Source organism: Lissotriton helveticus, chromosome 9 (assembly GCF_964261635.1).
Source record: "Lissotriton helveticus chromosome 9, aLisHel1.1, whole genome shotgun sequence".
NCBI lineage: Eukaryota > Metazoa > Chordata > Amphibia > Caudata > Salamandridae > Lissotriton > Lissotriton helveticus.
In genome coordinates, this window is record NC_136070.1 from 402802891 (window position 1) to 402829397 (window position 26507).

At 43.1% G+C, this 26507-nt stretch overlaps 1 protein-coding gene across 4 annotated transcripts in view; it reads right to left on the bottom strand.

The window, feature by feature from the left end:
• Positions 1–26507, bottom strand: part of DEGS2 (delta 4-desaturase, sphingolipid 2) — a 251631-nt gene that overhangs the window by 16161 nt on the left and 208963 nt on the right. For all 4 annotated transcript variants that reach the window (XM_078660178.1, XM_078660177.1, XM_078660179.1 and 1 more), the window contains exon 2: positions 22730–23472. In XM_078660178.1, the coding sequence (XP_078516304.1) occupies positions 22730–23446 (717 nt within the window). In that variant the 5' untranslated portion in view covers positions 23447–23472. The remainder of the gene's footprint in view (positions 1–22729; positions 23473–26507) is intronic.

A 26507-nucleotide genomic window follows, 5' to 3' on the forward strand; every position in this document is an offset into this window, starting at 1 on the left:
CCTATCACAGTACAACCGTATGGACTCCCTGACTTAAAACCTTCTTTCCCTTAACTCCTCAGAAGTACCATACTAATAAGAATGATTGGTTAATTATTTCCTCATTTTGATGTAAGATGTGTAAATGGATACACACTGAAAAGACTGTCAGATCCCCTCCCACTTACAGGGTTGAGTTTTTTTAACACATTAACGTGGCCCAGTTTCCTCAAATGGTTATATCCACCCCAGCTAACCACGTCAATTGTTATTTTTTGTCTCCTCCCAAACAGTGCCAGCTGGGCCCTGTGTAAGTAATTTCCCTCCCTATAACTCCTTTTGAGTCACTTTTTATATGGGTGTGCGCACCTCACTGCTCTGAAGGCCTAATCCTACCAATTGCCATTTTTGACAATTCTCATTTTTTTCCAGACTACTGATCCCTTCTTTAAATCATTTGATTTCATGTGTCTCTGATTTAGGTCCTGAGGAGACGACCTATTGTAGGAGAGGTTGAAAGGCAGTCGATACACTTGTAAAACAAACCAACTTACTCGGCCTTCATCATTGTTACTGAAGGCTGTAAATATTAGTTGTATATTTATTAGATGGTCGTTTTTGTATTTTGGAAACCTTAGTATGTCACAACCTGTCACTAGTGTATATAGGTTCTAATTTCACTTGGGACACCTTACACCTCATTTCTATTTTTACTTTAATTTGCTAGATAAATAATAAAGAATTTTACTTGTGTTCAATGAAAACCATTATTATAAGTACCATTGTTCCGGTTTTATTTTTTCCACCGGTACTAATGTCTTTTTGCTATACACCCCACTAAAAGCCATGGGTGTCATTTGAAGCAATAGTTCACAAATGGATACTGTGGATTTATATGTATTTGTATATAGGTTTGGTAATGCACTACAATAAGGAAGGTTGAAGGCCTTGGGGCCAATTTTCTTTTTTTTAAATTTTTTTATTAAAGTGTATTGGGTTCAGAGTATCCCAGTACTAGCATTAAGCCTCCATTCAAGCTCAGGAAGCTTTCCGTCATGATAACATGATTTTAAGCAAAAGTTTATGGATTGGCACACCAAAAGCTTCCTGACATTGTTGCTTTGGATACTTAAAACACCTTCCTTTTTTCACAAATCAGGTTAATTTTACTCTGCAGTTCTTCTGCTGTCTCAGATTCAGTCGCAGCTATAAGCCAGTCTACCAAATCAGTCACCTTCACCTCTGAAAACAGGTAATGCACAACACGCTAAGCACAACTTTATAACAATCACTCACTATACTCAAACATAATGTTAACCTTAAAATACTCCCTGGTGCAATCTAGTAAAAGGCCATGAAAATTCCAATAGGAATGGGGTAACTTATTTTATTCATGCATTTCTTATCTACACAATGGAAAAAGAAACAGGCTGACAGCTATCCTGGATGGAAGACCATTTTGATCTGGTGAAATGGCTGTTTTTATAGGAAGTTTTAAGGCAATTGTTCACGAGCTATACCTGGGCAGTCACAGAAACTACTGCAAGTTCCCAGTGCTAAAATGGATGTTTGGGCCATGTACTCCAATTTGCCCTCCATTCAACCTGCATTCTCCTGTCAAATGTCTTCTGCTGTTACAGGTCCACAGCATTTGATGTCTTGGTGAAAAACTATTTCCCTGGTTTACTCTTTCTACAAAGAGAAAGTGTAGTGTGTTAGTTTCATTACGATGCAGTGCTGTGTGGTGCTTTAAAGAGCCTAGGATCCAATTTTAAAATGAGCATTTTCTGGATTTTTTTAGATATAATGGCACTACAATGCCACACAGGGAGATGAACCAGTGTCCGTAATGGTGTGTAGTACATTAGTTTCCTACGATGCAATTTGGCGATTTAATTCTCCCAGTGTGCAGTGTTGTGTGTGGGTGAATGTCAGCAGGATGCAGTGCAATAAGGTGCAGTAAGATTTGCACAATAATTTGTGTACAGATCCATTTGTTGTGCATGCATCATGCCAACAAAGAGCAAATGGTGGTGGCCTACCGACATGTACCCTCCATCATCAGCCACTTCTTTGGCAAAAAATCTGGGTGTAAAAATCGATAATGGCCTAACTCTTAAACCCCAGATTCTTGGCGTAGTCGGCCAGTGTTTTGGCCTTTTATGAACCCTCAGGAAATTTCTTCCTTTTCTTTCCCATGGCCATAGGAGGATTACGGTTTAGGCGTTGATCGGCTCTAGGCTGGATTACGCCAATGTACTTTATTTGGGCCTCCCAGAATACCTTCTCACGTGCCTCCAATCTGTACAGAATTCGGCGGCAGGGCCATTTTTGGCCTTAGCCGTAGGGCTCATACCTCAGCTCTTCTGAACTCACTTCGTTGGCTGCAAGTGCGCAAACGTATTTATTTCAAGACTCTAATTATGGCCTTCAAATCTCTGTCCGGCATTGGAGCTGCTTACTTAAGGAAAAGAGTGCGGTTTTATCTTCCCTCTAGATCTCTTTGTTCCGCCTCAAGCTTTGGCCATTGTCCCTGCAACTAAACGAGCGCGCATTGGAGGTCGTTCATACAGACTGTTGCTCCACAACTTTAGAACAAACTGCCCCTTTCTCTCAGGAAATTAGACAACCTGCTGTCCTTCAGGAAGGGGTTTAAGACCTGGCTGTTTGGACAATAATTTGCATGTGTTTTCTTGGTCACTCCTCTACAGATCTGTATAGCGCCGGGACACTCTGTCCGAGTAGCCGAGCGCTTTATAAGACCCCCATTAACATAACAAATGTTCTTTTCAGCCAGTCCCAAGAACAATCTCCAAACAAATGCAAGAGGCTTTTCGTGCACTCATTTGCTTGTGGAGTAGCCCCTTTGGTTGCACACTTATTTGGCGGGAACAAGAGAGAGCCCTCCTCGTGGAGACTTAGAGATGAAGTCAACATGTGGCCAAGCAGAAACTATCAGTTCAAACACAGTATAACAGAAAAAGAGCTTGGGCAAAATTGTTTTGTATTTTCAAAATTGTGTTAAGTTTAATTGCGCTTTCTGAGCATTTTCTATACAATATCAGCTATTTGTGTGTCTGAACAATTGAATGACCTACACAATTTATAAACAAGCCTCAATTACAAACATCACCCATTACAGGCAATACAATTAAAATCATAAACGCTAAACTACTAATAACATTTTGACCGGTACATGCATAGCTTGCAATTACAGATTCTTGAAACAGGTACCTTAATTGTAACAGGCTCTTAAAGCATGGAATTTCAGAACAAGTCGGCAGCAGGTTAGAAGTAGCCTCAAGCCAGGCCTGAGCACTGAAGTTAATAGTTCAGCTATTCAGAACAAATTGCCGTGTGCACAGGTCATTTTATAGAGTATGCATAATAAGTGTATATTAACTGTCGTTTTTCTTAGCTAATTTCACTCCATGAAGCATTAATGAAGTACTACAACTTTGATAGTAAATGCATTTTCTGTTCATTATTTCATCTAGTCAGTGTTTAAACATTTTCCTTTGTGTAAAATACAATTACGCCAGTTTTATTGGAGCAAAGGCAGTCTCGCCATGCTGGAAGAGAAATGGTTCAATGTATGGAATCTCCGCCATCCTACTCCTTCGAGTCTACTTCGCAAAGAACCATTCCAAAGCACAGGGCCGCAGATGTGTGATCTTGGAAGCATTCCTTGTTTGTAGACCATTGTCACAGGGTGACTCAAGAATGCCACACTTAAAGTCAAACCACATTAGAACATGCAAGATCAAGTGTGGGTTTGCACGCTGATCGAGATCCATACCCTGATCTGACCGCAATCCTGCTCTATACCGTTAGCACACTTCATTCCAGGCCTACAACACTGCTACGTCACCCAGATCCGACCCTTACCCTGTACCACAGCATGAAATAGAACCTGACACCCACTATGTCGTACCTGTTTTGTAACTATAACATTTTATATGGGAATGTATCGGACGTGTTGTGAAAAAACAAAATCACTAAAATGGTTAACAAAAAAAGGGCAAGTGTGGGTTTTAAAAGTCTTGCAGGTTTAAGTGAGGTGGAGCGCTATATAGTGCAGTGTACAAGTAGATCGTTTTAACAGTATTGTAATTGTATTAGAATTGTATTTATATGAGGATACTACCCCGGGCAAGGCATCAACGCGTTTTGTGGCAGGTAGCACACTACTGTAAACCAGAGTTAGTGGTTAACACAGTCCTTATTCGATATTGGAATTTTGTTGGTTATTGGGTTAGTCATACGATGAGGAAACATTTCCTCCAGTTTCTACCAGCGGATTAAGTTAAGAGGAGTTGGGTGTAGCTATTGGAGTGAGTTCATGCAAGTGGAAAGAAACAGGAAGTAAATAGGGCAGAGGTAGTAAAATTGTGAGATTGCAAGTAGTGGTTACGCAGAAGGCGAAATTGTCATTTATGGGTGTGGGATTAGTAGATAGGTCAGAAAAGGTTGGATATTTCAGGAGTGGTTACCCAGGAGAGTTTAGGATTATCAGAAGGGCTATGGTTAGTTTACTGAAGCATAGTAGAGTATAGCAGCAGGCATGTTATAGAGTTGGGTACAATTAGAGTCACTAAGGCCATCAGCAGATGGAATGTAAAGGTACCCCTCCGGGACCCCTATGGGGTTTTACAAAACGTGCACTACGCTGCAGGTCCCCCACCTCAAAACTTTATATAACTAGTTTCTCTCACACTCCTGCCTCTCTGAGTTGCTCAGGGAAGCCTCGATTGTTTCAATCCCCCAAACCAAAGTGTGACCCGTCCAACCTCAGTTCATATAGACCCTTAGCGGCGCTCAATGTAGAAAATAAAATACTTGGTAAAATCCTAGCACACCACTCTGGTTTCTGCAAGGCACCAGGTGAGGTGGCACCATCAGGCCCTGGTCACTGCGGCTATTAGCCCCATGGAGAATCTGCGGGGGAAGGGGCAGTAGGCAGGGAATTCACAGACGGACAATAGGGTAGGCTCCTACGGTCAAGAAAATATCACGGAATACCAGACTTAAATACATGCAGTTTTACTATATCCATATGGTCTATATGACGCCCCGTAAACTCAATGTTACATATGGGGGCGGAGTGATGAATTGCCTGAGGTGTGCTGACGCAGACGCGGACTTTATGCATATGACCTGGAGTTATAGCGTCGTAAAGGTTTATTGGTAATGGATCCTGGCTAAGATCAAGGACGCACTGGGGAGACCGTTGGAGCCTACTGCACAGGCATGCTTATTAGGGCTCTTCCCACTACCCCCTACATGAAAAGTGGGGAATCGATTAATAGATCTTGCCTTAGGCCTAGCTAAAAGACAAATAGCATTGGCGTGGAAATCCCCTTCTGGGCCACAAGTAGCCAACTGGAACGGGATGGTTTTGGTTGGGCAGGAGCAGAGGGCAGAGGCCTAAGTTGGGAGGAAGCAAGAGGCATTCGGAGACGGCTGATAGCAGGTCTCTGGAAGGAGGTGCGAGCGACAAGGGAAACCCCAGAACGAGAACAAGAAATGGGGGACGGGACCGTACATAGCCATATAGGAGAACAAGACCGTGAAGGAGTAAGACATGCACAGACAACCGTTCAGAGGAGTATGAGTGCGCAGTCCTAGCGGTGAAACAGACAAGTGGAGGACTGTAGATTAAGGCCTAAAAGCAGGAACACATCCCCAGAGCCCCCCCCCCCCAGCGCCCTCACCCCGATAGACATACCCTGTAGAGGAAGAGTCACTTCATTATTGCGAATATCATGCAACCCCAGAACCGGCTGATCTGCTTCCCCATTGCGCACGCAGTGCCGTTAGTAGTTTCCTTTTCTTTTTCTAGTAAACTTTTTTTTCTGGTGTAAATGTTCACGATTAATTCAACAGGAGTAACTCAGATGGGGCCAATACCTGGACCCGGGTCTGCGGTCGGATATGCCCACGAGACAAGGCAGGGAAGAAGCGATGGATAAGGGTCACGGATATAGAAGGTAAACGTGGGCTGGGAGATACCGGTCTCCAGAGTAAAATATATGCAGACCTGCCTAACTGTCAAATAAGAATATGTTGAATTATTTCCATGTAATGCTTGTGCGAACGTGCTGAAGTTAAGTGTCAATCAAAAATAGGTATTAAAAATAAATCCTAAAACAGCGCCAGTGATCCCGTAATTAGCACACAAGGACCAGAATAGTTTTATAGTGGGTCGAAGCAACTCTCTGAACCTCTTCTGCTTCTTACGGGTTCTGGAGCAGGCGCTAGGCTGCTGGCCACAATCCGTCTGCCTGGTACTGGACCTGGAGAAGGCCTTTGACTCGCTAGCTGAACCTCTTCTGCTTCTTACGGGTTCTGGAGCAGGCGCTAGGCTGCTGGCCACAATCCGTCTGCCTGGTACTGGACCTGGAGAAGGCCTTTGACTCGCTAGAGTGGGGCTACCTCTTCGCAGTGTTGTCCAAGTTTGATCTAGGACCCTGCATGTTTGGGCTCATCATACACCTACACACAGCACCGCTGGCCCAAGACAAGACTGGCTGATACATCTCCAAACCTATACAGATAGGCAGAGGAACCCTCCAAGGCTGCCCCCTCTCCTCATCTTCCTGGCCATGGAGCTCATGGTGCATAAACAGAGGGAACAGGGAGGGGAGTGGGGAATACCGCTAGGAGATGGCATGCATACCATCTCACTTTACACTGATGACATGCTTATCTATGTGTGGGACATAGCTGAGCCCTTGCCTGCAGTTGAGCATCTGCTTACCTTCACCAATATTTCTGATCTGCGAGTTAACTGGGTCAAGTCTTGCCTCTTCCCACTGGCCGTGGTGGTGGCCAACCCTGCTTTCCAGCTCGGTGAGGACCTGGTGCAATGGCAGCCTGACACGATCTGCTACCTGAGTGGGTATCTAAATCGATCATGATGCAGCAGTGCTGGAGGACAGCAATATACACTGGGTACTGTCCTCCCTCCATGGGCAGACCGCATTCTGGAAGACCCTGCTGTCGGTGGCAGGATGCATTGCTCTGACCAAAAAGATGGTACTCCAGTGGTTATTATATTATTTTGCCAACATCTCTATATAGCTACAAAAATCCCCATTTGTCATGTTCGAGAGCATGCTTGGCGACTATCTGGCATGGCAATCACCACTGGGTGGCACTAGCAAAACTGAACATGCCTACCCATAGGGGTGGGCTAAGGGTTACCAATTTCGAGCACTAGTACCTCACTGCACAGCTGCAGTGGGTGGTGTAGTGGTGTGCTGAATGCAACCTAGAAGGCACAGCAACATCGACATCTCCTCCGTGGACTTTGTAGCACCCGTATTGCCTCTTTCACCCACTTGCCCGAGCACCCATTGCACCCATCAGTCTATTGTCCATGGCACAGCAGTGTTTTCGCTGTTGCTTAATTTTAACCAACACATACGCATTGTATGCCCCTATGTTGCAGTTACTTGGCACTCCCTGATGGCACACACGTCATGACGACAGCTATTGCCCCTGGTCACGAAACGGACCTCCATTCCCTATGTTACCTTTTCTCTGATGCTGTCCTCATCTCGTTTACTGACTAACAAGACAAAACTGGGATCCCCCTGGGCAGTTCCTCACATATAACTCGATCAATAAGGTGGGGAGCACATTGGGGTACACTGCAGCCTCAGCCAAACACCCATTAGGTGCTCCAATATCTACATTTGCTGGGTACAGGGCGCCACTCGTCACGTGGTTTACCAGAGTGCTACATGAATACGCATGTTTTTTCCCTCCCGATGCTCTGTGACCAGTGGAATAAGGACTTGGGCAAGGAGTGCAGCGATGCGGAGTGGGCTGCAATTCTTGCCTACCACACTACTGACTCGCGGAATGCGCAGTTCAAGCTAATACAGTTCTATGTCTTGCATAGAGCGTATCTCACCCCTGCGAAGTTCAATCGGTTCTTCCATCTTGCAGACACTTGCTGTCCCCATTGTCTGGGCAAGGATGCAGATTTCAGACACATGTTATAGTTGTGCCCTCAACTGTCAGATTACTGGGCATCTATCACTGCCGGCCTCTCCCACAGTACCGGAATCGCCTCACTGTGCAGTTGGGACATTAAATCCCTTGGCCTGTTTAAACGCAAATAAAAACAAAGCAGCCCCCAGATTCCTTGACCTAGCACTCCTTTTGGCTAAGAGGGAGGATCACACATTATTGGAAATAGAGAACCAGCCCTCAACCAATTGCATTGGTTTGGGATGTGGAGATCTGGGCAACTTCAGTTCTGGTCATATGTATGCCTTTTTTTAATGTTTCTTGAAACGTTCCTGTTTTAAAGGAGTTATTGGTAATATGGCTGACTGGGATAGATGCCTATGTTGACCAAAGGATCTTTTAGAAAATGTGTGGAGGGCTGGGGTCATACAGGTTGTTGCGTGGGTTGCTAGCTTTTAGAAGGTCTTCAAATTCTGAAGTTGTAATTTCTTGGAAGGCTGATATAGATAGAAAATTGCATAAATGCTGTGATTGTTAGGTCTCGCCTAAGCAATCCCGTTAGGGATGCTGGCGAGATTATAGTAAGGCTTTCAAAAGTGTACCCAAACTGCGGATCGGGTAAAGTGCATGGGAGCACAACCACGCGCATTGTGAACAGCTGCCATTTGCTACCAGACACTTTGTGTGCATGCGCGCGCCGCCTCTGCTGCCACTTCAGCTCACCAGGCTGCACACCCCCTCACCCCGCGCGCACCAATGTCCTTCCCACCCTTTTTTTGATCTCGCAGCGAGTTCTCACAGGCTAATGGCTCTCCCCCCTCCCCAGCACAGAGCGTGCATTGCTTGTTCTCTGATGTATTCTCGTTGTTGGCCTCTGACTCTTATTTATCTTCTCTTGTACTCTTCCATCTCTCGCCTTTGTTTGGAGGTTTGGATGTTTATGCAGCACTGCTTGCACGGAGAATTTTAAATCACACATCCTCTATCCAGCAGATGGTCATCCACACTGCTTTTAAGGTATACTAGTGCTTTTAGGTACACATCTCTGTTGAGCAGTCTGTTGCAATTAACAAAGTTGGGTCAGATGTCGTTTAAAAAAAAAAAAAAAAACGTTTTCATTACTTGTTTTATTTTGACTTTCGCCGTCCCTCGCCAATGCTTGTCATTTTCAGCGTACTTTCAGTTTTCTTTTTAAATTGTTTACAATTGCAGCTGTGGGCGCCACACACACCACTCGCAAAACGCTGCCCTTGACTGTGCACCATGCGCACTTTATTATTTTGTCACAAGGCGCTTCTCATGTTCATTTTCTTTCCCTTTTGTTTTTTTGTCACAATGGCAGTGGTGGCCGCCGCCCACATCACTCACAGGAGGCTGATAAAATGGCCATCGACATCGGCACTGCAGTCGGCGTGCTAGCTGTGTGTCCGGGGCATACAACAGCTTGTTTCACACGTGGGGGAAAAGCCATTTGTTGGGAGTTTATGCCCTTCTGCGTGGCCGGGTGCCCTTCGTGTAATTACACTGCCAGCAGGCTCCTTTCTTTCAGTCTTTAACGGGGGCAGGGCTCTGCGTGGACCCCTAGTGCTAAGTACAGGGGACCTCTTCTAGGGCTCCTTCAACCCACTTAATGGCTTCTTTTCAGCATGCCTGCCTCATTGCGAGCCGCATTATTGAAAGTTCCAGTGTTATGCCTCAGAGAGGCTGTCCCAGCTCTCCACCATTAGACATGGACTTTGTACTTAGGCCCCTGAGTCTCGCGCCAGCACAGCTGTGTGAACCGTGGCATCAATGCATGACAACTCTCTTATCTCAAGGGAACCTTCCATTTTTAACTCACGAAGGTTTTACTTCCAACTGTATTTTACATTCTACGTTCTCTCACTTAACGATATCAATGCTTATAATTAAACTTAAACGGTAAAGGGTATTCCCCCAAATTTTTTTATTTTTTTTTTAAACTCTAACTCGTTTATGATTCCAAATGGTGAACACTAGGCAGTCCACCAGAAACTGCAGTACAGTATCTTTTCAGAGATCTTACTGGTGTACCCAAATACAAGTTCGGGTTAAAGACACATAGGTACGAAGATTCCTTTTTAAGGAGAGACGTTCCATTTTAACACTTTAGTAGGTACATATTGAGTCGTTTAAACACATTTTTAAAAACTCAGTTTTCGTGGGACGACTTGCAGTAGAAAATGTTTACACTCGCATACCACTGAGTCCCACATAATTACACTCCACACAATTACACTCTACTGAATACAACATACACTCCTCATAATACCACTCAGTGCCACATAATTACACGCCACATAATTAAACTGCACTCAATGCAACATACACTCCAAATACCACTCAGTGCCACAATTATATGCTACATAATTACACTGCAGTCAATGCAACATACACTCCAAATACCACTCAGTGCTACATAATTACTCTATCCATCTATCGCACTCGCTCTCTATCTATCGCACTCGCTCTCTATCTATCGCACTCGCTCTCTATCTATCGCGCTCTCTATCTATCGCGCTCTCTATCGCACTCGCTCTCTATCTATCGCGCTCTCTATCGCACTCGCTCTCTATCGCACTCGCTCTCTATCGCACTCGCTCTCTATCGCACTCGCTCTCTATCGCACTCGCTCTCTATCGCACTCGCTCTCTATCGCACTCGCTCTCTATCGCACTCGCTCTCTATCGCACTCGCTCTCTATCGCACTCGCTCTCTATCGCACTCGCTCTCTATCGCACTCGCTCTCTATCGCACTCGCTCTCTATCGCACTCGCTCTCTATCGCACTCGCTATCTATCGCACTCACTATCTATCGCACTCACTATCTATCGCACTCACTATCTATCGCACTCACTATCTATCGCACTCACTATCTATCGCACTCACTATCTATCGCACTCACTATCTATCTATCGCACTCACTATCTATCTATCGCACTCACTATATCACATAACCACAGCATCACTCAGGGGCACCACCACAGCATCACTCAGGGGCACCACAGCATCACTATGCACTACCACAGCATCACTGAACGCCACAGCATTACTCGTCGCCACCACAACATCACTCAGCGCCACCACAGCATCAATCTGTGCAACCATTCAACAACAACTGGTTCAAATACGTTCTGTCAATGTTTCAAGCTTTATTACAAATGTCACAAAAAGATGTTAATATTTCACTTCTGTTCTTGGATTTTCGTCACAATAAAATACACTGAACATAATCTTCACAAAAGTTATTTACAAAACTAAGCTATTGCCATTATAAATTACAAAAACTTTTATTTAAGTATTAATTATAAAAAAATTAAAAGCTATTGTTATTTGTAATATCAATACATCTAAGTCACGTAAATACAACACATATTGCATTACAAATGCTATAGGTGTCACATTTGCGAAAGTTATAACTATTGGCATTGTAGATGACAAAACTATTAATTACGCTATTTTCAAAACCAACACAAATAAAAAAATTGTCATTTACAATACCAATAGCCACTGGCTTAACGAAAAGTGAGGGGGCCTCCCTGCACGGTACTTAGGGGGGCCCATCCGGGATCAATCAGGAGCTCTCCCAGCCAGAGTTTAGTGCCGAGGGGGCCCCTTGCAGCTAGGGGCCCCCCCGCACCACGTGGGCTGCGGGGCCTGTGTTACGCCCCTGCCAGTAGCTCAAACGTTCCTAATGCGAGATCTATTGCATTGCAAATGCTTGTTTTTGGCTGTGTTGCTTGGTTAGTAGAGAAGAATCCAGTTTACTGTTTAGTTTACATACTGCTTTGTAGTTTATGGCATAAGTCTTGTGAAAGTGGGGTGGAACTTGGTGATATTTATAGTATGTTACGGTAGTAACAAAGACTAGTCTGCCTTCTTTTTTTTCCTTTTCAGTTGTGTAATGATTGATATCCATGGTAATTAGCATCATACAGTACTGGGGCCCTATGTCATTTCACAGACAGGTTTTGATAACGAATAGTATGTCTGTTTCTGTATCCGTCATTTTCCCAAAGAGGTTGTATTTAAATTCACTCATTGAACAGGCATTCATAACCAAACAATTTAGGTGTAGATGTTTTCTTTTGTGGAAGGAGGAGTAAGTAGCCGACTTATCTTTGGTCCTACCCATTGACCTTTTGTTGGATAGGTTATTATTGGTTAAGATTTCCTTTTTGTGTGTATGGGAAGGTGAGGTGGTATGAGTGATGCACTGGGGTTGTGGCACTCCTCTTCCCTATCCTGCTCAAGTTGGTGTATTAAAAATTTGATGGGGGTTTTATGGGAGGGAGAGTAGAAGTCAGATTGCATTCGTGAAATTGGTGTAGGTGTTTTGGTTAAGAGTTAAAACAAAGTTGTGTTCGGTTATAATGTAGTTTTGGTGATGTGAAGTTTATATGATTGGTCTTTGTTTTTTCCATTTGTTGAAACTGGAATGTGTATGAGTAAAGAGGGTGGGGGACTGTGCATGTCTGGTTATAGTGCTCTAAAATCAATGATTGGCGAGAGCTGTTGAGAGGTGGGCATGAGAAGTGTGGATGAATTGGTTTGTGTAGTGTTGGGTTGTGCCGAGTTATTATGATTGAGAGAGGTGAGGGTAGGAAAGTCTGATCTTTTCTGGTGCTAAGGCTGCTAATAGTGTTAGATTAGGATTGTTGGTGAGTGGTATGTGTGGAATGTCTTTGCGAGTGGGAAATTGTGTTGTAGATGAGGGAATATTAAGGGTTCAGGTAGTATTTTGCATCAGATCACACTTTTCACCTCCTCTTCAACTCTGCAGGTAAACCATAATTTAAACAACTTGAAATGCTATCTCATACTTTAGAATCCTTCACTAAACACGCCAAAAACTAGTGCCAAGCAGGCTCAAACATAATTTAACACAAACAAAACAAATGAAGCAGCCTGAACACACTTAAAGTAGGTTTGAGTTGAACTCTTTGGTCCTTTTGTCATTTTACTAAAGTGTTGAAAGGAAGCCCTAATCATGCGCGCGCACACAAAAATCCAGGAAAAGAGGGTTGACCAGCTAAGTAGCTACCTGCTTTTACCAACTTTGCTCTGGCCTTACTCTCTGCATTGCTCAGTGTGAACAGGCATTGTGGGGGCAAAGGAGGAAAATTGCTATCTTAGTTTCTCTTTCCGAAACTTAAGGGGCTATGCAAGCTGGGAGGGAAGGAGGTGTGTCAAGTGAGGTTAGGATGGCAAGCCAGTGGCCCAAGGGTGGTGACTGGGACTTGGGTTCCCTATTGTGGCCGTTCCACAAGTTCATGCACACACTGAATCAAGGATTCTACCTTCTCATTCAAAGAAACCACCACAAATTTACACCTAATGGTACCTGTAGTGTATATAAATGCAATGCTCTAGGGTGCAATTACATATTAATATTGGTAGACCTGGTTTCTGTCAATTGTGTGGTTCTCTAGCAATGTATTGCAGCATTAAATGAAAGGAACCATATTTGTGCGACTTCTTTGCCCACCTGATTATAAACCAGGGTTTGCTTTCCAAGCATTTGCTTCTAATTTGGAGATGGCCATTGTTTATTTGCATCTCTGCTTTGACTGCTTGTCTAGGCAAAGAGTATGTGCATGACTAGCTAAGCACATGGTTATAATGTTACTATTACAAAGCATGCATGTGTGCTTGTTTCGGTACGATGGAAAGAGTAGCTTTTCTTTAAGCTGAATACACCCTCTCGAAGATCTTTCAAAATAATGCAAGCCATAGTTTGCAAGAGTGGATGCCTAATCAGATTTGGTGCCAGCTAGGTCTTTCATACTTGGTCGTCATTTCAGATTAGATGCAAGCAAACTTTGCCTGTTGTATAATTTCAAGCCTACTAGACTAGCGTACTAGGAACTTTTTAAATATGGAATAACTTCCTATCAACAGAAGCCACAGGTCAAACATCACATTGCTTTGTACACCCTGATGTCACTTGGGCGTAGGTGACCACATAACGAGTCACAAATCAACATACATCCAACCAATGTATAGTCATCCCTATAAAGAGGTGGAGAAATTATTCAAGGCAAATTAAAATATTGCAATTGTTCAATCAATAGTTGGAAGTTTTTTTCTACTTATCTGGCTACAAAATAGTCTGCAATGTGGTTTCATTCACATTGGTGATTGCCAAAGCTTGGGTGGCTAGAGGGAGAAAAGTGCCTTTTGGGTGACATTTGATACTGCCATTTCAGTTGTAGGAGCCCCCCTCTTTGGTAAATTGAAAAGTTTCGCCACATGAATAGCTTGGTGATGCTTCACCACCGACTACCCAATGAGCACTCCAGAGTGCCATAAATGAGGAAGAACCTTATGAAGGGTGAAATCCATCTCAGCACCCTTACAGAAGGGAATGAGGATTCGATTACCTGCTTGATCTGACAGAATAGCGAGAAGTTTGTATGCATAATGACTTTCTTCAGCTATTTGGAAGAAGTGTCACGGGTGTCACTGAGAAGGAGCTGACAACCCCAGACATTTGTATAATATAGGTTTGGCTTTTACTAGTAATTAAGTGTCTACTCTCTTGAGAGCAGATATGTGTGACTGGAGTAAGGTTACCAGATAAGTCATTAGGGATGTGAGAAAGTGGATTATTAGTTGGGCTGGGTGGCAGTCCACTACAAGTAATAATGTCACTAATCTTGTTCAGTTCAGTAAAGGTTTCAGTAATTTAAGCCTGAACTTGTCCCCTCTTAGCTATGGCCCAGAGCAGAAAGACTTAAGTTAAGAAAACGTGTAAAGCATTTAGCACCAAAATAGTGAAAAAATGGAAAACATAATATCCAACGTGGATTTTTTTTATAAGTAGAGATTTTAATAAAGCATTAAGCGCCAACTGCGGTCATCTGGTTGCGCTAGACCGAGACCTAGGTGTGATTTAAGGCTGAACACAAAGGAGCAAGGGTCGCATATAGAACCCAGGTTTAACACATTCATACGTTTTCCATTCTGACAGCCTCTGAAATGGAAGTCAAAATCTTCTGCAGGACAAAGCAGCAGGCCCTGGCTGAGAGGGGTTCCACGAGGACAGATAGCCATGAGATGGGGAGCCAGTGAAGCTGTGGATCTTTGGATTGAAAAGTTCAGAGCAGGCGAAATAAAAAATTTGCACCCAAGGAAGGTCAGACACTTTTGTTGCTTTCGCCCAGCATAGATTTCTGCCTTCAGACTTGGAAACTTTCTGGGTGTTCCGATTCCTCCAGTGGGGCAAAAATACAAGCTGTAGTTTCACAGGGCTCCACAAGACTAGATTCCTTCTACATGATATCTCACTGAAATGGATTTGCTGCTGTGGAAAAGCTTCGCACGGGAACAGCCTGAATCTTTGGCCCATTGGCAAGGCATATTCGTCAGATCAACTTGGCAGGATTGCCCTGGTCCTCTATGAGTCTTTGGAGCCAAAAGGTTTAAAAGTCCCAGGTTTCTCAGTATCTTAGGAGAAGTACACTTTGGGTACAGCCAAGGGTTCCAGGACATCAGGAACAGCATGTGGGGGTCAAGACACACTCCAGCAGAAGCTGCCAGCAGAGTCCAGGTCGAGTACAGTTGGGTCTGGTCAGCAGGGCTCTTCAGCAAAAAGGCTTCTTGCAGCTTGTGTCCCTGTAGCTTAACAGTAGGTCAGCCAACTGATTGGCATCCACTCCTAAGTCATGGGTGTAAGCGGGAGCAGGTCTAGCTTTTCAGGTCTCTTGAGGGATCTGAACAGCAGATGCACTCCTTCCATTTTCTACAGGTTATGTAGTGTTCTAAAGAGTGTGCCCAGGGGTGCCACATTTATGCGTGATACTAGCCTGTGGGTGGTGGGGCTTCTAGCCCCTCTGTAGCCAATAGCAAAGAGTTACCAGGGGTAAGCTTACCCACTTTTGCAGCTGTTTGTGTGCTCCACTACAAACAATCCCTCAGTACCCGTCTCTTTCCAAACCCAAGATGGTAAAACCCTTCCCTCTTGTGCAAAGCTTGTGTGTCCACCCAGGAGGTGTGGCCAAGGAAATGAAGAACCCATCCACTGTGTTCACTTTAGACAAGTTGTAGGGCAGCTGCTCTCACTGTGTTGGTGCCTGCATGATAAAACAAGCATTTGCAATGCAATAGGTCTCGCATTAGGAAAGTGTGAGCTATTGGCATTGTAAATTACACTTTTTTTATTTATGTGTTGGTTTTGAAAATAGATACATTAATAGCATTGTCATTTACAATGCCAATAGCTTAAACTTTTGCAAATGCTTAAGCCAGACCTAAAAACACAGAGCACAATAGATACACTGGGAAAGTTCTACTGCACTAACATGCATGGTCATTTAAATGTTCACATCATATACCGCAGCATTTTCATGCTAGAAAAATACAAGCAACGAGGGCTGCAACATGATCTTGGCGTCTTTTAAGGTAACATACCACTTAAATTACAACCACACTTAATTTAAAGTAAAAAGCTTCCTCCCCTGCAATTACTTCCTTCTGAAATGAAAACAATTTTTTCACAAAACCAGTATAAATTGTACTTTGAGCATAAAGGCGCTCTCTTGTCAGTAAAACCGCTTATATCTAGAGACTTGGCCTGACAAGAGCGTTTAACGTGAGGTCTGAATGTACAGCAAGACACCCCAATGGTCCAATGTGAGCTTATTCCATCAGTTAAATCGTAGCATGGCCAGCGTGAGATCACGGTTTGCAGCCACTACAATATGTGCGGTTACAGCATCAAAAGGAACCACAGCGGTACAGAAATAGTGCAGCACCGAAATTAAATTCTAACAATGTATGACGTTATGCAGCCAATACTGAACATTAGTTCATAGGCAAAAGTATCACCGAAATTAAATATTTAACGATGGATGACGTTATGCAGCCAATACTGAACATTAGTTCATAGGCAAAAGTATCTGAGAAGCCAGAGCACGCCGCAGGCCTAGCTCAACAGCTGTAAATTGCATTTACATAGCGCTTACTACCCCTGACGAGGCGATGAAGCTCTTTTTCGGTGAGTAGCATGCTACTCCGGGACCCATAGAGGATTAGTGTTGAATTAGTATAGTGAAACACGCAAGTACATTTTAAGTGGTGGATAGGTTAGTCAGTTATTTGGATTTGAAATGATAGCAGAATGTGACATTTGGAACACTGCGATTATCACAAGATTACTGAAAAACGACTGAAGGCAACGACGAGGACATTTCGCACTCGCGATCAAAGGCGTTTGGTTTGTGTCGGTCCTTGAAATGAGAATATAAAAGTGTCGGCACTTACACCCTAGCGTACCTACCAGCCGTTCTAAGAAAGGCAGGTAATCTCCTATTCATTCACATGAAAATAATGCAGAATACTTTTTCGAACCTGCCCATTTAAAACACTGCAGGGTTTGGTGAAATGTGAAGCACGCCGTTTATAAAGCAGGTTCTTAAATGCCCTATAACGTGTGACAAATTCTAACTCCTTCCGTGTTAGTATATAGTACTTTGCATGTAGAGGCGTTGTGTCCCGTAACTAATTGGGGGGGGGGGGGGGCGGCGAAACTACACGTCCCAGAATATAAAGCGCTATTTTAATTATTACAGCTGCATGAAAGCCACCTATCTCGCACACTTTACAAAGTAGCTCTGGGCTCCTACGAACGGAGGGGTATGAAATGCACGTACGGTTGAAGTAATGCTGGAGGGGGCTCTGTTACGGTGGGGTATTAGTAATCTCTCCTGGGTGAGTACTAGGATGGAGTTGCGCAACAGGGGTACTACTAAAGTGAAACCCAGGCTTTACCTTTAGGAAGCTTAGTCTGCTGGGCTCCGTCCTTTCGACTCTCCGATGAAAGCTGTAGCTGTGCAGCGTGCGCAGCTGAGGGTTAAACTGCGTGCGCCGGGCTCGAACGAAAGCCCAGCACTTCTGTGTCCCGGCACGTAGTGCCTGCCCACCACGATCTCCAGGTGGACGCTCACTACCGCATTCACCGATGTCTCCGCCCCTCACGGAAGAAGTTTCTGTTTCTGTGTCAGAGCGGACTCCCGTGAATGACAGGAGGGAAACTCCGCAGTGTATCCAATGACGTTAAGGAAAAGAAACCCAAACAACCTCGACCCACATAACGACGATATGCAGGCACACAATAATATTAACAGTTACTGTACAACACGCATTGAACGAGCAAGGCATGCCGGGAATGACGTAGGCAACAAACTCAGAGTGACAATTGGGTGAGAGCCTAATACGGCAGACCGACGCTCTGCTTTGAGACATGCCGCCATCCACCCGCAGCTATGCACAGCCCCCCGCCATCTCTAACATTGATGGAAGCCCTGCGTGTGCCCGGTGAGTGGGGTTGGGAGGGTGTGTGTGTGTGTGTGTTTGTGTGTGTATGTAAGCCCCGCATGTGTAGGGAGAGGAGGAGGGGGATGCGTGTGTGCGCGTGGGAATGTATTCCCAAATACGGCTGACAATAGGTCTTTCGCTGCGCGAGACCTAAAAAAGGGCCCTGCCCAGGTGCCAGCTAACATATGCCTGTCAAGGTATGCCACTCATTAATCAGGTTTATTGGCACAGTCTAGGTGGTCATCCTAGCAGAGGAACAGAAACACCTACCCTCACCCAAGCCTCTGTTCTGCTCGGACAACAGTTTTCACATATCAAAGGCGGTATTCAGGTGAAAGTTGGTACTCATGTAAACGGGTCTCCAGAGGCTTCAGGGATGCAAAAAAAAGGGGATGCAAAAAAAAGGGGATGCAAAAATTACTTTTTTAAAGTACCTTTAACAAAATGTTTATTACAAATCCAACTTCACCAGCAAATTGGGCTTGCAATAAATTGAAAAACGTAAAAAAATGAAATGTGTAGCTATTTCCTTGCAGGAAATAGCATCGTTAAATGTAATCTTGTATTCTAATGTTTTCCTGTGGTACAGCCAACCCTACTACAGTGAAAATACCTTTTGGGGCCTTTTCACTGTAAAGACACGTTTACATTTTACATGCCGTACATTTAAATACCATGCAGCCTGCCTTATAGGGAATAAGGCCTACTAAGTGAGACTTATAAATAGTTAAAACAAAGGTTTAGGCCTGTCAAAAGTTATTTTGACAGGTCAAATTTGCCATTAAAAATCTGCACAGCCAGGCTATAATGATAGGCCTGTAGGCATGTTTGTACTGTCACTGTAGTTGGTGACACATTGGGTGCCATAGTCCCCTTGTGACATTTAAATTACAGGCTCTATGTACACTTTGTATTATATACTAGGGACTTAAAGGTAAAATAAAATATGCCAATTAGAAGTATAACCAATTTGGACATGTTTTATGGGTCAGAGCACATGCACTGGAGTCCGTTTAGCAGAGTCAAAACACCAGCAGCATCAGACTAAACAAATGAGGGTGATCATGCAAAAAGATGCATTTTCCTATACGGGAACAATGTTCCAGTCGTGAACTACAGTTTAACCAAATTCATTCTGGCATTTATAGTCCTGATTAATCAATTAGACAATAAAAACATTAAACTGGGAAAAATTTACAGTTGCATGCATTTCTGATGACATGAAGTAAAGTGTCAACCTTACACTCTAGTTCCAATTCTGATACTTTAAAACATATGACCTGGTGTGCGAAAGTGGATTATTAGTTGTGGTGGATGGCAGTCCACAACAAACAATAATGTCACTATCTTAATAGGTCCAGTACAGGTTTTAGTAATTTAAACAGGAGCTCAACCTCTGGTAGCAATGGCACAGAGCAGACAGGCTTAATGTAAGAAAACGTGTACAGCATTAAATACCACCAAACAGTTAAAAGTCAAAAACATAACACCACTCCAATTTATAACAAAAAATATTTTAATGACCAAAATTTCCCCAAAACAATACAAATCCGATAAAGGGAATCAGATATGACATTCTAACCTTTTAATTAATAATAGCACGAAAAAGCTCAAAGTACCAACCACAAGCATCCAGTCGCACAAGAGAGAAAAGAAAGTTTGAGGCCGACCACGATGGAGAGCGGGTTGGATATTATGACCAGGTTAGTCCCAGTCAAAGAGTTACCTTTGAACATTGAAATTTATTAAGAAAATGATACCATCTGCGGGGCAAGTGAGATCCTAGGCAGGGCTAGATGACAGAGGGTTGCTGAAGTGCAGAGTCCCAGAGCGGTCGTCTTATGAAAGAAAGATCCAAGCAGATGAACTCAGTGCCCAGGAAGGCCTATTCGATACCAGGGAAGGCTTCTATGTTTGGACATGGAACACTTTCTGGAAGCCATATTTTGTTTATTGTGGCAAACAAGCAATCCAATGCCCTCTAGCGATTAGATGTCGACCGCTGCAGCCTTGATGACAACCCCAGTCTCTCTCTGTTCAACAGACAGAAAGTTGGACAAAACGTTTCCAAGTCCTGGCTCTTGCAGTTTGGACAGGAGAAGTACATTTATCAGCCAAGGGTTCAAGGACATCTGGAACACACTTGGTGGTCAGGACTTACGCCAACAGAAGTTACTACCAGGGTCCTGGACTGTCCAGTTGAAGCTAGTCATCTGGAATCCTTCAGAAAAGTGGTATTCTTACAGCTTTTGTCCCTCTGTAGCTCAACAGGTCAGCAAAGTGAAACTTGGTGTCTACTTCTTAGTCCCAGGTACAAGTCGGAGGAGGCACAGCCCTTCGGGTTCTCCACACAGGTCTCAACAGCAGGTGCAGTCATTCTTCTGTCTTCCACAGGTCCAGCAGTGTTCTGAAGTAGGTGCCCAGGGGTGCCATACAAAGCTTGACACTAGCTGGTGGGTGAAGGTGACTCCTGGCCCTTCCCTGAACAGTGAAAGAGTTCCCAAAGACACACTTTACCACTTTTGAGGCAATTCCTGTGTGCCCTACTATAAACAATTCAAAAGTGCCCATCTCTACTTAAAACCAAGATGTCAGAACTTTTGTTCCCCTGTACAGAGCTCCTGCACTGGAGTTCTTGTGTCCATCCTAGAGGTGTGGCCTTAAAAACCCTTCCCCTGTGGGCACTCAAAACCAGTTCTGGGCAGCTAGTCTCTCACTGGGATTGGTGCCAGACCAGCTAGAAGGACTACAGAGTGGGCAGGCCCAGGTGTGAGCTACATCTTCCTGTCGCAGGGAAGACCCATTTGACAATAATTACACTCCAGGGGCCTGCACAGATGGGCATCTTGTCAAGGAAAGGTCAACTTTCCGCACACCCACGCCCTTTGTCTCAGCTCAGGGAGCCAATGGACACCTAATCAAGGGGCTATTCAGCTCCTGTGTCATAGTTGAAAGATCAGGCAAATAGGCTTTTTTTAAAGTACCTTTAGTGAAATTTCCATTAGAAATCAGACTTTACCAGTGCATTGGATTTGTTGTTCATATTTTAAAAAGTCTGAGAAGTAACTTTTTATCTGGTTCCTAAGTGAAGCTCTGTGGATTGAAGCCAGGAGTACCCGTTTAACGCTAGGGGTGCCCTACTGTGTATGGCCTGACTCTACTAAGCCATGCAACATAAGTATGAACTCAACGCCTGCATGTTTTCTGCAGACTGATTGATAGATTTACTGTCAGAGTGGAGTAGTGTGGCTCACTGGTTAGAGGCAGCAGGCCTGAGAGCAGAAGTCGGCCCGGGACCAGGGTTCAATTCCCGACGCGGCAGGGTCGTGGACCTTGGTCAGCGGACTCGATAATTCTCGCTTCAGTGCTTACTCTAATCAGGGGTTCCACTCGGCAACTCTGTGCATTAGCTTGCCTAATCTCCACAACGGCCCCACCAATTCCGGGGATGCCTGGCTCCACCTTGGGGACTCCCAGCAAGGGACTATCCCACAGGGAAAGCCAGGACGGGTTCCCCAGAGTTATACAGCGCCGGGACGCCCCGTTGCTGGGGCAGCTGTGCGCTTTACAAGTATACTACATTTACATTTACATTTACATGACGCTATGACCTCCACTTAACCTAAAGTGTTAATCCAAGGATTGAATGACCAGTATACCTGAAGGTATGGGTCTGCGCTCTAAAGCCCCAGTCTGTGATCTCTGTTCCACCAGCAAATCTAAGTGGAAATCTTAATATTCAAAATGTTCCTGAAATATATAGTTAACTCACAATGTTTTTAAAAAATAGTCCAAATTCTTTTGAAATCGAGAAAATTACTCGGAACTTTTCACTTTAATCATTTTAGAGTATTACACTTTTACAGCTCATTCTGTATTCCAGGTGGGAACTCTCCACTTTATTCTTTCTATGACACTGTTCCAATTTTGAATATCTGTTAATCCTCGTCAAAATCTCAAACAAATTTCAATACTTCCAAATGCCCTTGTGAAAAAAATATAGTTAACATGAAGTATTATTAAAAAGCAAAATTAAAACCCATTTTTAACAATAAAATACGTGCAATTGATATAATTTGAGTATGCATTGCCTTTTTCCCAAGTCTGCAGCAGCTTGGTTTTCACTAATGCTTTTGAAACTTCTTATTGCAAGCATTTTTATTCTTGCCTTAGTCTATTTTTTTAATCCATCTTAATTGTTTAAACCTTGTTGGACCTCTAGGTTAGGAATATTTGATTTTAGCAATATGTATTTTAGTATAATTTACAAATAAGGTAGAAACACATTTTTGATATAGTTTCAAAGCTCTTGTATAAAGATGATGCCTGGATAAGGAACTGCATCAAGCATAATGCTGCACAGTAAAAGCAATGTACACTGAAAACATTTGCTTACACTTTTGGTGAGATCACTTTCAAAAACATTACTACTTACCAATGGCAATTTGCTTCCAGGAATGCTTGGAAAATCATGATGCTCCATATGGTAGCCCACATTAAAGGTGATGCAGTTGAGCACGCCATAATAGGAATAGGTTTCATACCCTTTTAGGAACATGTAATGCTCTGCTATGAAATGTCCAGAAATTGGATGCAACCCTAAGCCAAGGAATGATCCACAGACTAAGTAAACAATAGGCTTAAAACCCCATATGTAGCACATTATAAAATCAACAGAGACCTGTACAAGTGCATTGTAGATTTCCATTGTGTTCACAGGCTTAGGATTCACGTAAAGTGGCCTTAGGGCATAAAAGAGTGGCTGAAAGAAGAGCCAGATAAGTTTGCGGAATGGAGTGCAGAAGAACCAGCCTTCGAAGTCTGTTGGAATGTCCACATCCAAGGTGTCCCCTCCCAAATATCGATGGTGGTCTATGTGGTATTTTTTGAATGAGGCAGAGTACGGCACCCCAATTGGCAGGTTGGCAAACACTGCAAAAAAGCGGTTCCACTTTGCTTGTTTATTTCCAAAGGCAACATTATGGGAAATGTCATGGATTGCTAGTGTCAATGAGTGGTTGACTGAGCCCCCAAAAGTATAGGACCAAAAAAATATCCATTTCCAGGACATGTCTTTTACCAAGTAACAGGCTAGAAATTGCATGCAGACCATTCCCAAAACAATCCACTTTAGGTGGGGATCAGGTCCCATCAATGACTTGATTTCTGGATATTTTTCTGAAATAAAGCCAAACAAAAAACATGTCAAGTAGGCAGTCCCAAATACTAACGTTCACCTTATACACCAAATAAAATATTTTTAAGGAGAGAATATGCTGCCAAATAATGGATGTTCTGGCCATTTATTCCAGAAAGAACAATCTCCACTAGTCATACATGATAGGAACAACATTTATCTACTATGAAGTGACAAACACGAATGGCCACATATAATAACAAGCATTTGCAATGCAATCAGTCTCGCCTTTGGGATCTTAGAAGTGTTTATCAATGCAACATATTATCCTGGGTGCTGCAACATCTACTGTTCTTTAACATTGAGGCTTTTACACTAATAGGCACATATTAGGACTACCTTGCAAAGTACTTGTCATGAAATAATTATGGTCATGTGTGTGCAAAGTAATATAAAAATAGATTAATCTGCATTACAATCGTCTGGTGACGCACTTCAGGAACTAGCACAAAGGAGTGATGACATTCTGACGAGTGCTCGATCTAGACACTAATTGTTCTGGTACTCAGTGTAATGCGCAAGACCTACTACTGTAGATCATCCGCATAGTTTAGTAGTGCATCGACACGATGCCCTCTTTCAAACCCCTTTGTGTAGTAAGGGAGCACAGGGATTTGTGGTTGTGAGGCTGTGTATAATTGCTCAGGATAGGATAGGATACAGTTTTGTAGAGCGCTCGATTGCCGAGGTGTCATGGCGCTAGGAGGAGAGACTGGGAAGAATCATGGCGGTATGGCTAATTTTTTTAAGATGGGAACAGCCATGATTCTAGTGCCTTCCTGAAAAGTAGCCTATTGGACATTAGTCTCAAGGAGATGGGCAGCGGATTCCACAATTTGACAATCTAAAAGCAACCTGACCATTTGCATCTGTAAACAAAAGGTCAGCTATTGTTGCTCATTTTTTAAAATCTTAAGACACTGAAAGATAATTGAGGCCAGAGGAATTATGCAGTTCTGCGACTGTGGCAAACAAATCTCAAACATAATCAAACAGAACAGTTATTACTTTGAACCAGCCAGAGGAACAGAAAATACCCATAGAAACAAACCCATCCATCTATAACTATGTTACGATGCAGTTCACTTCTGCGTCCAGAATCCAACTACCTCTTCAATCAATTGTTCACTGTATGTTTGCATTGGGTGTCTTTCTGGCTTGCTTTGCGCTACACAAACACCACATACATACAAGGCTCGAAAGAGGCAAGGGATTGAACATACACGCCAGGCAAAAGCTTAAAAGGAAGCAACAATGGGCCTTGCACACTTCATTCAGGGGTTTAGCCTACAGGTCTCCATGTTCAGCCCTTGACACAGAGTAAAAGGGGTTACTAATGGCGGCCTGAGACTGGTACATAACCCCAACGGATACAGCATAGCTCAAGTAGTCCCAGACTATGTCTCACTGTAATTAGTACAAGGGAATACAAGGACTCCCAGGAGGGGAGGGTGGAGGGGACAGGAACTCCAGGCCAATCACCAACTAATCAGGTAAAAGTTCCCAAGAGTACATTAATAAATTTAATTTTGTGTCCCAATCTTTTCCTATGGAACAGACAGCCTTGCTCCAGTAAAAATAAAAACAGTTTTGGGGCTTTTTCACCATAAGGACTTGGGTAACATTAAATGTTTGCATGCCCTGATTTTCAATATCATGCACCCTGCCTTATGGGCAGTAAGGCCTACTTAGGGAACACTTATTAATATTTAAAAGAAAGTTTTTGACCTGTCAAATGGGGTTATATTGAAAGGACGAATTTGCAGTTTAAAACTGCACAACCAGGCTACAAATAGTAGGCCTGAAGTCATGTTTCTACTGTCACTACAGTAGGTGGTACAATGGGTGCTGCAGCCCACAAGTTCCATTTAACTTACAGGCACTGGATACACATTGTACCATATTTAGGGATTTAAAAGCAAGCTAAATATGTCAATTAGAGGTATGTCAATTTCATCATGTTAAAAGGAGAACACTGGGAATTTACCACTGGTTAGCAGGGATAAAGTGCAGTATTATATAGCCATCAAAAAAAAGTGAAGGCAAAGATCTGGGACTACAAAGGTGCAAAAGATGTTCATTTCCAACAGTCATTATTGACAAGGTGGAACACCATTTTGACCAACTAGTTGGAAAAAATAAAGGAGAACAAATGAGTCAAAATTAGTTTTACATGAGTTTCCCAAGTAGAAGAGAGAAAACAAATTGCTTGCATAAAGCCACTTTAGGAGGTCCTTATATAGTAGGCCTGTTGAAAAAATGGAAAGGCAAGAGTCAAAAATGAGTGGTAATAAATGAATTAAAATTGGAGGTTCTAATTACTGGAGTACTCCCCGTAAAAAAAAAAAAAAATTGAAAAGCTTACCGGAAAACAGTATACAAATGAAATGAAGCAACCGGATTTGGTGCTGCACCTGGGGTTTAATAAAAATTGTGATCTCAAAGAAAAGAACAGCATTCACTTCTGTAAAGTATAAAGAAGGCATGGAAATGCATACAGGAATGCATGCTGAATTCATCAAAATGGGGAAAATGGCAACAAAACAATCTGCTTCGAGAATGAAAGCTCTGCCAAAGTTTTACCGGAATGCTGCAGCAGCCATCATGGTGAGCCAATGTACCATCAATGCTGGAAAATGTGCTGAGAAGCACGGTATAAACTGGGTGAGCTGAGCTAGAAGAGATGGACTACTGTTGAAAAACAGAGGAAATATATTTCCCAAAGAGGGAAATAAATAGTGTGATTGGTTATAGATGCTGTTAAAGTTTGTTGAAAATTTTTTGGAAAAGAGGTAAAAAAAAAAAAAGACTATGGAAAAAACTAAACCCAGAGATATAGTCCTGGATGAGGCTGTTAGCCTAATGAATAAAGAAATACACAGGAATTCACAAAAACAAAAATGGGTTAAAAATGGCAGGAATAAAATTATATTGCGAGCCAAGAATAATACAAAAAACAATTAAATAACATGAGAAATACAGAAACATTAATGACACTACTGCTAAATTCAGAGTT